The sequence below is a fragment of the Acomys russatus genome, chromosome 5 (genome assembly GCF_903995435.1).
Source record: "Acomys russatus chromosome 5, mAcoRus1.1, whole genome shotgun sequence".
NCBI classification, from domain to species: Eukaryota; Metazoa; Chordata; class Mammalia; order Rodentia; family Muridae; genus Acomys; species Acomys russatus.
In genome coordinates, this window is record NC_067141.1 from 11,479,494 (window position 1) to 11,492,118 (window position 12,625).

General features: G+C 41.7%; 1 protein-coding gene across 7 annotated transcripts in view; it reads left to right on the plus strand.

The window, feature by feature from the left end:
• The window catches only part of Plekha1 (pleckstrin homology domain containing A1), a 49,992-nt gene that overhangs the window by 23,089 nt on the left and 14,278 nt on the right, over positions 1-12,625 (plus strand). For all 7 annotated transcript variants that reach the window (XM_051145433.1, XM_051145434.1, XM_051145430.1 and 4 more), the window contains 2 exons: positions 7,039-7,136; positions 11,338-11,463. In XM_051145433.1, coding sequence (XP_051001390.1) covers positions 7,039-7,136; positions 11,338-11,463 — 224 coding nt within the window. The remainder of the gene's footprint in view (positions 1-7,038; positions 7,137-11,337; positions 11,464-12,625) is intronic.

A 12,625-nucleotide genomic window follows, 5' to 3' on the forward strand; every position in this document is an offset into this window, starting at 1 on the left:
TACACCTATGGCTTAGTGAATTATTCTATGAGAAATTCCTTTACAGTCATCATGCAGGTGAGGGATAAAACTTTGACCCTGGCTGCCAACCGCAAGTCCCTTTTCTCTTCTCATCCCATTATAACTTCCCCTGCACTGAAGTGTAACTGTTACGATCTCACCCAGCAATATTCAGGTAATTTTTAGCTCTGTACCTTATATGCTCTATTGACCGTGTAAATAATGCAATGGATTTGGTCTTTTGTGAGGGAATATGATAGTGGAGGAGGAGGCATGGAGGGCAGATAGCCTGATGAACAGGTGCTCAGTGGTCACCTAGGACACACTGGGCTGTGGGAGAATTAGGAGTGTTGGTGCCTCCATGATCTGGGGTGGCAGTACATTCCAGCAGTCAGTAGACAGAGGAGCTATAGAGCCAGGGGTGTCTCCTGAACGCTGTGTAGGAGCTGGAGGCAGAAGCCAGAGTGTGTTAAGTTAATGAGTGCATTTTGTTAATTTGAAAAGTGAAGGAAGTAGAGAGTGCCTGAGGCAGACCTGAGGTGAATGGGAGTGCCGGCTCCATGCATGGGGTTAAGCAGATCCATGAGTCACGTGGGTTTTGAACTACTGTCCTTAAGTCTGTAAATTGGGATGAAGCTGATGGAGGTGAGAGAACATTGGAAGGAAAAGTAGAGAGAGTTGGAGACCTGGCAGCCACCCAGGCAGAGTTCATATCCTGGCTATCATGAATAGTGCTAACGCAAGTTTGCAGGTATCTCTTTTGTATGCTGATTTCATTTCCTCAGAAGTGGCGTGGCTTTTTATATGTGGAAATTAGATGTAAAAACTGTCTGAAAGTGGAAGGGGCCAGGGAAGGAAAAGAACCAGTATAGAACAGATGCTGGGATGTGGTGCCTAATCTTGTCAAGTTGGTGGAATTTAGAACCACCATGAAAACAGCTCTCTAAGCATGTCTGTGAGGGAGTGTGGGGAGTAGATTCACAGAGGTGGGAGGATCCATCCTATGTGGGCAGCACTGTTACATGGTCTTGAGGAGGTACGTGAGCACAAAGGTTTGTCCTTCTCTGCTTCCTGACTGCGGATGCTTGGGCCCGGCACTTCCTCGCCCTGCTCCCGGACCTTCCCTGCCATGACTTGCTGCAGCACCTGGAACCGTGAGCCAGAATAAGCCCTTCCCTCCTTAAATTGCTTTGTTAGATATTTCATTGTAGTAGTGAGGCAAGTAACTAACCCATGGAGCGAGAGAAGGATCCAGGGAGGGTGGGCAGAGGGCACAGTGAGACATCCTGGCTTTCACAACTAATGTGAATGAATTTAGAGTGCGCCGAGAGGACCGGTGGTAAGTCAGACTGAAAAAACTGCCACCCTCTCAGTATGTTATGACAATGGGAGGGACGCAAGTTAAGACTGACTAACTGGTATCAAAAGGGACTATTTCACGTTGAAGTTTTTAAAAAAGATAGTTTTGAGGCATAATAAATGTTAATGTTTCAGTTCTTTGCTCTCTTCTGTGTGTGAGGGTGACTTTCCTCTGCAGGTTGATGTTTAGGGCAGTATCTAATGGCAGCCACACGTATCCAGAAAGGGAAGCCATTATGAACAGACTGAAGTTGGCCACTCAGAGAAGACTACTAAGAAACATTTGTAAAAGTTACACATTTACAGCAGATTAGAGTTACAGTTAACAAGTAAGAGGCTCTTTGAGAGCCTAGTAACTGAAGGGCGTTAGGGCCCGACAACTAACAGAGAGCTCTGTTAGAATATTGACTCTTGTACTTGTTTTACAGTCAGTCAGTGCTGGATATCAAATGTAGGACCTTGAGCACACTAGACAAAGGCTCTACCACTGAGCCAAAATGCATGTTTATTGTTTTGTTTTGTTTTGTTTGCACATGTTTTTAACACTTAAAAAAATCTTCCCAGCCGGGCATGGGGGCATGGTGGCACACGCCTGTAATCCCAGCACTCTGGGGAGGCAGAGGTAGGTGGATCGCTGTGAGTTTGAGGCCAGCCCGGTCTACAAAAGGAGTTCAGGACAGCTAAGGCTATGTAGAGAAACCCTGTCTCGAAAAAACAAAAAACAAAAGATAAAACAAAGCAAAAGTCTTCCCTTTGATAGTTTGAAGGAATAGTGTAGAATAATAAACTCAACATTCATAGTTATTGGGCCTAGTTAGAATAGTGATTTTTAGTTGGAATCAAAGATGAGCCTCTTGTTAGTCTTTCTCTGGTTTGATAGTCCTGTGCTAGCAGGAATAGGGAAGAGATTCATAAAAGTTGTCTTCACAGAGAGACTGGAATTCCCACCTCGTTTTAAGTGGCAGCTTATCTCTAATTGCCCTGAGACAGTGGGAACAAGAAACACTTAAATCTTATCTGTGGTAAAGGTAGGGGATATGAGCAGGTGGCCCTCAGCGTGTAAATACGGAAGCAGATGGAGGAATGGTAGCTAGGTTTGCAGAGCAGAGAAAGAGACCAGTGAAGAGCTAACATTTTAGTGTCCTCCCCACCTTTCTCTAATAGGCTTAGGTAATGGGGCTTGTTTGGGGGGGGGGGGCATGGGGGAAGCTACAGTGAGGGGGCCGCTTAGAACAGGTTCTTTGTTTAAAAAAACAAAAACAAAACCCCAGCTTCTAGTCTCTGCCTCCATCTGGCTCGAGTAGGCAGCCACCCTTCCCCCAACCCAGCGGGGACTGGGATGTGTGGTGTCTCCAGAAATAGAAACTAACACTAATCCCAGGGAAGGGAAGGAATGAGGCATGAAACTGAAAAGGAGGATTACAGGAGACTCTGAATGCTGAACGCTGCCCCAGGGACCCTGCAGCCAGCTGCAGCCAGGGAGAGGTGGGCAGAGCCTGAGTCCCCTCAGGAGCTGAGGCACTCTGCTGACATCTGGGTATTTCCACTAGGAGCTTGCTGGGCAGTGAGCTGTGCAAGGTCGCAGCCCCACAACCCAAGAGTACAGCCAGCCTTTTTGTCCCTCCTTCAAAATAGTAACAGAAAGCCTAAATTACTCAGACAGAAGAAGAAACAAATAATGTAAAACTCAGGAGAAAAACTTTTAAAGAAGGCCAAAACCCAGCAAAAGTTAAAAAATAGTAATAGAGAAATCTTTGTGACAGTCTTTCTTATAAACCTGTAATCTTAGCATTTAAAGAGGATGGCAGGTCCCGGATCAGCCTGGACTACAGACTGAGCCATCTTCTCAAAAACAAACAAACAAACAAATTAATTAATTAATAAAAGTAGAGAAAACTGGGGAAGTGAGAAAGAACCTGATGTGGCCACACTTGAGCCACAGCCATTTAGTTCTGGATCATAAGAGAATTTTTGTTGTAGTTAAACTAATGTCTGTGCTGTAATTTTTATACATTTGTTTTATTTGCTGTTTGCGTAAAAGTAAAATAAATATCATCAACAACAACAACAATAATAATAGACTTGAAGATAATGTACTCAGGTGAAAAGGCAGAAAGCAAACAAGTCTCTGAGGACTCAGGTTCATATGAAACTCTTAATTAAAAAGCTTGGCAAGTTAGAGGTGTCCTAGCTTTGTGTTTGTAGTAGTCAAGGCTTTTCTTCCTTCCTCTGTCTGCTCCCTCCCCTGCATTGCATGTATACCACTTTACAGTATTTCACACTCTGACGATGGTGACAGAGAGGAATATTGTATCCACTTCTTCACATACATGGTCGCCATTTCTCCGGGAGAGGATATGTGACGTTGCTGATTCACTGATGAGAGCAGGACTAGATCAGACAGTGTTCCGGAGTCCTGCGTTAGCTGCCAGCCTCACTCGGTCCTGGCTTCTTAGTTTGTAGCTGATGTCTACGATTCTCTTGCCATGAAACAAAAACGTGGGTTTTCTGTCTGCTTGCTTGTTTGTGTTAGTTTTTGGTTTTGGGGTTTGGGGACTAGAGATGGGATTCAGAGCCTATGCATGGTTGGCAAACTCTCAGCTACATCTCAAACTGCAGGGAGTCTTTTTAGTTTAGTTGTGTTTTTTATGATTAATAAATAAGGCAATAAGATAATAAGGTACCAGACACTAAATATTATAATATATGAGGTTTATTAAGTGAGCTGGGGGCTGGCGGGGGAAGAAAGATAGGGGCAAGGGGCACCCCAGAGAGAGACAGATACAGAAATAGAGGAAGAATGAGAAGGAGAGGAAAGAGAGAGTGGGGAATAGAGAGAGACCACGAGGCAGGTTTGTCCTTTTATATAGCCCTGGGCAGGGCCACACCCCCTTGGGAGGTAAGCAGTGACATCACAGGTAGGCTCTGGAGCAGAATCCTAACAGTGTTGGCCTCTTTTTTTTTTCCTTTCAAAAAAGCCCTTATATAAATATCTAACATTTAGAAGTATGTGTATTGTCCCTTTGTTTTGTGCTAGCTCTTGTAGTACACTGTTAAATTTTATTTATTTTAAACTTATTTTATATGGGTGTTTTCCTTCCATGTATGTTTGGGTACCAGGTGTGTGTCTGGTGGTGCCTGTTGGATTTTCCTGGGATCAGATTACAGATAGTTGTAAATGTCCTCGAACAGTATTTTGGGAAGGAAGTCACCATTGAACTGAAGCTGAACAAGTCTGAAAGCACACTGAAGTGACTGCTGGAAACAGCAGATGTTTGTTGACAGATACAGTGTTCTAGGGAGTTGCTAGTTATGCTGAAACACACACACACTTTTTCATTCATATAAAAGTACAATTGATGATGTGTTGCGGTTTTTTTCCTTTTCACATGAGTTTTTCGGTGGTATTTCATAGGATGTTATTGGGTTTCTTTTCTGTGACCCTAAACTTAGGGAGCTCTGGTTAGAGTGTCTTGCTCTCAGGCCCAATTTCAACGTCATGTGCGCTTGAGAAATAACTTTTCTTTTCCCTTGAGGGTTTTCATTTCCCTTTTCTCTTAGTCATATCCAACTGAGTTCTAGTAAATTAATTATTCACTGTTGTGGTGGAGACTCTGGAAAGATTTTTGTTTGTTTGTTTGGTTTGAGACAGGGTCTCTCACTCTGTATCCTTGGCTGTCCTGGAACTCAGTCTGTAGATCAGGCAGGCCTGGAACTCAGAGAGACCCACCTGCATCTGCCTCTTGAGTGCTGGGATTAAAAGTATGTGATACCACACCTGACCTTGGAAGCTGATTTTAAGATTGAACAATTTCAGTAGTGTGGCTCTTCAGATAACTTAGCTCCTACAGTAGTAGTTGGTTTTCTACACAAACGCATATGGTGTAGATAGGTGTGATTGAAGAGCCTCTTATAGCTTGTAGACTGCTGTCTTCAGATGTGCTTATGAAGTGCATAGTTCTAGGCCCCAAGGGGGCTTTGTAAATTTCAGAGAAAGTATGCCTTTAATCCTAGCACTTGGAAGGCAGAGGTTGGTAGATCTGTCAGTTTGAGGCCAGCCTGGTCTACATATTGAGCTCTACGCCAGCCAAGGACATAATGAGACTGTGTCTCAAAAGAAAAAAGTGGTGTGTGTGTGTGTGTATGTGTGTCTGTCTGTCTGTCTAAGCTCCAAGAGTATTTAAAATTAAAAACAACTATTATTTGGGGCCAAAAATATTATAGGGGCTAAAAAGAAAAACAAAAAACAAAACAAAGACATTGATAAACTTAACTTATGGAGGTTTTCAAATACATGAAGTTTACAAGATTAAAGGGAAACTGGTATAATATTTGTTTTATTAAAGATACCATGAACAAAGTGAAAATTCATGACAGACTAGGGTAAGTGCTTATAAAGTGATCGGTTAATAGAAAAGCTCCTGCAGATCAGTAAGTTCCAACTGAGCTCAGAGAAAAGAGCAAAAGAATATATGAAACTCATGAAGCAATGCAGGTGCTTAATATCCATGCAAAACTTAATTCCAATTCAAACAAGGTCTAGTTATATCCCAATTAGCAACTAATTAGGTCGCTAATAGACTGCTGTATTAGTTAGGGTCTGTTGACTGGAAACACGGTTTGAGACGTTTCTTGGTCCCAAGGTAATTGTTACATTAGGTTATTTTCCCAAATATTGGAAGGCAGAAAGAGCGCAGTGGAGATGTTGTAGTGACTCAGACATTGGACAGCATAAAGCACTCCTCTGTGGGGCTAGGAAGTAAAAAGGAAGAGGTAGTAGTACATAGCCTTGGACTGTGGAGGAGCAGCTGCCTGGAAGCTGTGAAATAAAGTGTAGATTCTCAACCCCCACGTGTCAAGACTTAAAAGCAAGGGATGCATTTTTAGCACAGATGCTAACAACAATACAGGTGAGAGGGATTAGAGGCCTTGTGCACACAGTTGGGAAGAAGCTTCTGATTACAGAAACCTCAGCCAGTTTCTCTGTGTAGCCTTAGCTGTCCTGGACTTGCTTTGTAGACCAGGCTGGTGCCGAATTCACAGAGAACTGCCTGCCTCTGCCTTCCTGAGTGCTAGAATTATAGGTATGCACCACTGCACCTGGCTAATAAAAAATTTTTTTAAGTTATTTTTTTAATAATTTAAAAAATTATTTTATTAGTATGGATATTTTTCTGGCATGCATGTCTGTGTACCACTTGTATGCAGTGCTTTCAGAGACGCTGGAGAAGGAGTTACAGACAGTTGTGAGTTGCCACGTGTCCTGGAAATTGAACCCAGGCTCTTTGGAAGCATAGCCAGTGCTCTTAACTGCTAAGCCATCTTTCTAGCCCCATCCCCAACAAAAAAATTAAATGTTATTTCTGTGTGACTCAGTCTGTATCAAGAAAATTATTCTACATAAATGTTGGTCAAAGTGTGGAGGCATATGCCTCAATGTGTTTCATCGTGATGGTCTGTGTTAGCTGCAGTGCGTACGTTTGGGGAACTGACTCACTATTTAGCGGTATACTCAGCTAATGAAAACTGACCTGTGTAACTCAGTGATGAAAGCAGGGTTTTATATGGCCTGCTGTATTCTGTAAAATCCAAGAGTTGCAGTGTTTAGTCTGGTGAGACTTTGCAGCTGTTTAGAAGTAATACACATAATAATTTCATTTATTTACCTTTTTTTGGCAGTTATGAATGCAGGAATGAGAAAATACTTCCTACAAGCCAATGATCAGCAAGACTTAGTGGAGTGGGTAAATGTCTTGAACAAAGCTATAAAAATTACAGTAAGTATATTTCTTTTGAAAATTTTCCTTTTCACAGAAGTAATCTTTATATTTAAAAAAAAATGTGTCCACTGTCCTTGGCTTACCATCAAGTAGCGTATTCAAACTTGGTTTAAAAGATATGTTCTGAATGTGAACATGAGCCATTTTCTTGTGTGCGGGACCTGTCAGCCTGTGAATGGCTTTCACTTGTCGTGTCCCTAGTAAGGATCTCAATCCATACACACTCGTGAACATAACTGTTCATGGGCAAGAATGACTTGTATCTTAGAGGGAGAGAGGGAGAGGAATAAACAGAGAAGGAGAGAGGGAAGAGGAAGAGGATGAGGAGGAGAAAAAGGAGGTTGTTACCAGGCCATAAGGAGTCACATGAGGACAGTGGTGGAGCAGAGTGGCCAGGGTGAGGCTAGATGGCAAGCAGCATGGGACATATGGCTGAGAATTAGCCAGGATAGGACAGACAGGTTAGAATAGATCAGCATTTGCCCAGTTATGATGCTTGAAACGTATTAATAAATATAACAGGTCTGTTGAATATTTGGGAGCTAGAGCAGGCATAGAGAAAAGCCTTTAATTTCAACAGTGGTAAGACCTGACCTGTCTAGCTGGCAAAGGTCTGCTTAACACTGCAGAGCAGCAAGGTCGTTCTTTAAACTAATATTCAGCTCACTTGTCCATTGTCATTAAATACAAACAAAGAAAAAAAAAAAAAAAACCCAAAACACTGGAATTTCTGCTATACTTTAAAAGACTAGTTTTTAGATTAAAAAAAAACAAACAAACAAACAAACAAACTAATGTACACAATAAGTTAGAACTTATGGTGGAAAAAAGACATTTTAGAAATAGTAGATTTCTGCTTACGAAAAAAGTATGGATGTCTTCATCACTCTTTCAACTGGCAAGGGACCAGGAACCATTACACTTATGGTAAACTAATACACATTTGAAAGATTACATCCAATTTTGATTTTCCAAACTCAAGTCACTGAAAATGTTCTTCAAGATTATTTCTTATAATATTGACATTTTATAAAACTTTTTCTTTTTCAAATATTTAGGAGAGAATTTACAATGTTAAATAGACTTAACATTGTGTAGGGTAGTACACTGCAGTGGTACGCTACTATAACTGCAAATACTTAAGTAATCACCACACTCTAACAATCCCTGAGGTGAAACCACACTCTGAGAAACAATTTTTAAATTTTAAACATAATAGCTCACAGAGTACTCAGCAGACCACTAAACTATAGTTGATCAAAATATCATTTGGAATGATTCCAGAGGAAGGTAAACTACACATGTATTAAAATGGAAATGTTAAATTTTCAAAGATCTTACATGTAAATTATTAGCTATTTAAATATGGAATATGCCTCTGAGGTCTAAACTGGTAGGATTTTTATTTTAAAAAAATTTAATAACGTATCTATTTTTAACTTTAAAAATGTGTATGGGTATTTTGCCTGCATTTCTGTGTATAACTTGTATGCCTTTTGACAGTGCAGGCCAGAAAGTACTGTATCCCCGGGAACTGGAGTTACAGCTAGCTGTGAGCAGTCACATGGGTGTAGGAAACCAAACCCAAACTCTCTGCAAGAGCAGCCAGTGCTGAGCCATCTCTCTAGCTCCAACAAAATATATCTATTAAAGCCTGGAATTCCTTCTCCTATGTGTACCTGAAATTGATTTCAATCAATTACCAGCTCTGTATATCACTGCTCTTACAATTACTGATGATTTCTGCTTCTTACTTGTATTTAAAACTTGCTAAATATGAATTATAAAATCATGAAAATCATTACCAAGATTTATCTAAGAACAATAAAAAATGCCATATAAAATAAAGCTGTAAGACCACAAGAGCTAATTAAAGGTCTATACCTTAAGCATTGCCAGTTTATCCTTCATGCTGAAAAGCTTGCAACAGCACATGAAAAACTACTTAGTTCTGCAAATAAATGAAATAACAATTCAAGGCATTCCAGCTTGGTAAAATGCTGAGACCATTCATTCTACTTTTCTCCAGATTATTAAAAGTCAGTTCTGCTGATTACTGTCAACTGTGAAAAATGAATTCAGAGAAGTAGTACAGTCTTCATAAAGATGCCTTCCAGGTAGGGAGTGTTTGTTAGGAGCTCAAATGATCAGCTAAGACCTTGTAAGAACATAAACTTCTGAATCCGTTCAAAATAATGCTTTCCTGAAACTGCCCAAGCCCCAAAATAACTTCTGCTTCATGTACAGATCAGATGTGGTATGTGGGCGTTTTCTGTCATGTGGTAACAAGCTGTTCTGGTGCAATACAAAAAAAAAAAAAAAATTTGACCTAAGAACAGCCTTGGTTGGCTATCTTAACTCTCTGCAGTATGGTACAGACAGAGAATTGCTCACTTTAGACAGGGACTTTATGCGTTCACTTTGAGGGCACTCGCACTTGGCCATGAGTAGATAAGGACCAGGAAATAACTGCACTTCAGTGAGAACTTTAGCTGATACAACCCCACACAGGAGGAGCTCCTTCCTAACCCCTTCCACGCAGCCCAATTTGTGTAAGGAGAGGGAGGTGCAGCAAAGCAATCCACAAGCACAGCAGCAGCAACTTGTTCAGATAGGCTTGGCTGACTTTACAAAGGGGGCTCTCTGCTCATTTCACTGCCCTCTGAGGGTGCAGGGAACAACGGGCTTGCCTGGGTTCTAGACCTATAGTTCACCTTTCTGGAAAGCTGAGGGAATGCCTTCCATCTGAAGCCTGCCTGTGGGCACAGTACAAGTAATCAACGAGGACTGATGTTCATTTTTAAACCAAACAGAAGATTCTGTTTTGGTTTTTGAGGCAGGGTTTCTCTGTGTAGCCTTGACTGGCCTCACACTCACTTGCCTCTGCCTCCTGAGTGCTAGGGCAAACAGAATAGTTTAACAGCAGTCAAGAACAGCAGGCCCTGGAAGTCCAGGTTGAAAAGGGCAGGTGAGAGACAGAGTCCAGGGCCTCAGACATCCTAGAGCACACAGGCACGATGCTTCGGTTACCACAGCTCTTCAGACTCATTTTCTAGGCCTGTACCTTCCCTTGTCCAAACCCACCTTCTCCTTCGCCTGCCATGGCTTAGAAAAGGAGACAGCCTACGCCTATGCACAGTGTAAGTGCTCAAAGCCTCTTATCCTACCCTAGATGAAACAACAACAACAACAAAGCACTGCAATCAGCACGCCGTTTAGAAGGCTTATTGCCTCCATCTTTTTACCAAGCCCTAGTCCTGGAAGCTTCTAACTTCTGTACAATCTAGGTCTAGAATGCTTTCAGCCGCTGAGACTTACTGCTGAATATGCTCACCCTTTTTAGTTCTTTCTGAACTTTGGCTAGCTGATTCAACTCAGCTGTTCTGGCTTAATTCCTTTCCAACCTGACTAATTCAATCTGGCTTCTCTCAGTTTCTTACTAAATTGCTCTGCTTGGCCTCAAACTAACTCTAGCAATCTGTTCTGATCTTCTTAGCTCCTTCTCATTTTCTGGCTCATTCTGTCTTCACCTGTGTCTAGTTTGTTCTCTCAAACCTCTTGCTGTGAAACTCTACTGGTAAAAACTGCTGCCTCTGAATGCCACCGACTGAACTGCCACAAACTCACCTCTACTGTGCTGCCTCTCAACTCCCTGACTCAACTGAACTGACTGAACAGAACTGACAGGAAGATCTGCTTGTGCTTATCTTCTGAATACTAAGATTAAAGGCGTGTATCACCACGTCTGGACCTAAGCTTATCTTTACCTGAAACTTGCTCTATACCAGACTGGCCTTGAACCCAGGAGATCTATCTCCTGGGATTAAAGGTGTGTCTGTATTCCAGCCAGATCACACAGACATAGAAGGTCTTTGGATGAGGTCTCTTGCCAGAGCAGCCATGTTGTGAATTAGAATTCCTCTACATACCCTTCTTACTCTAAAGCCTGCTTCCTTCTCAGACTGTTCTAAGAGTTGGCCAGGGGAGGAAGGAGGAAGTGTATTAGTGACTGCACGAACACCAGCAGTAGGTGGGGACGGCTGTTATCAGGCCAGAGCAATCTGAACTCTTGGATTAAAATATTGTAAATAGATTATTATTTGTCAGTTATCTACAAACTAGTTGAAAATCCTGTGATGATGGGGAGGCTTGCCAATGCAATTCTGGTTGCATGATAATAATCCATCTCACTCTTCAGGTACCAAAGCAGTCAGACTCACAGCCAGCCTCTGACAGCCTGAGTCGCCACGGGGACTGTGGCAAGAAGCAAGTGTCTTACAGAACTGACATTGTTGGCGGTGTGCCCATCATCACTCCAACGCAGGTAACAAATCACAGCTTCTGTTGTGTGGGGGTCTTATGACTATATATTGATACTTTCATTTTCATCAGAACTTCAACAGAGCGTTGCTGAACTAATTCAATATAAATTTCCTATAAAAGCTTTTAATTTGTTTCCTATTAGAAAGCAAACTTTTGTATATTTATTGTAAAAGAGATTGGAAGTCACACAGATAAATGCCTGATCCTTCTCTGGGATGAAGGCTTTGTACTCTCCCTGCAGAAATGGAGATAGGAGTTATGTTTCAGACTTAGTAGCTCATCTCACATGGGTCTTCAGAAGTTGTTCTGTCTCACAAGGCTCTTGGGATTTTCCTTTCTTTATTTTATTTAACAATGTCGTGATGAACGTTCTTATAGCTGAAGCTTTGGAGATTAACACTAGGGGTCTGTGCATACTAGACAAGAGCCCTACCACTGAACTATGTCTTAGTTCTTTGTAAATTTTTGTTTATGACAGCATCTAAAAGAGTTACCCAAGCTGTCCTCAAATCCACTTTGTAGCCTTGAACCTTAGCTCCTTCTGCCTCAGCTTCCGGGGCAGCTGAGGTTACATATCTGCACCAAGATAAATTAGTTCTTGGAAATACAGTTGCTGGGTTAGAGTCTACAAATACGTGGGTAAATTTTTTATAACCTGTGTATTTGTGTGGTTGTTGTTTTTCCCCCAGAACCTGATGGCTGCAACTCTGGCTGGATTGTACCCTTAAAAAAAGTTCTGATACATCTGGGTATTAGGAAAAGTAAATTAATGTACTCCTAAAAATGAACGTGAAACTTTGATATGGACTTTCTTATATTGCTATTGAGAAAATGTACTTTTAGTACAAATTAAAGTAGTATTAGTTGAGAAACCAAGAATTTGGTGTGATGGCTGTTGCCGTTGTTGGGTGTGCTCATTACTTCTGCGTCTCTTGATCTTAACAGAGTTTGATGCTCTGTAGACCTTTAACACTGCAGCATGCACCGTCCTTTTCAAGCCTTTTGCCAGGGCAGTGTGACTAGTGGGGAGAAATCGCATAAGTTCAAGAAATTAGCTATCAACTGGGTTGTGGTGGCACACGACTTTAATCTCAGCACTTAGGAGGCAGAGGCAGGTGGATCTCTGTGAGTTCAAGGCTAGCCTGGTCTACAAAGCCAGTCCA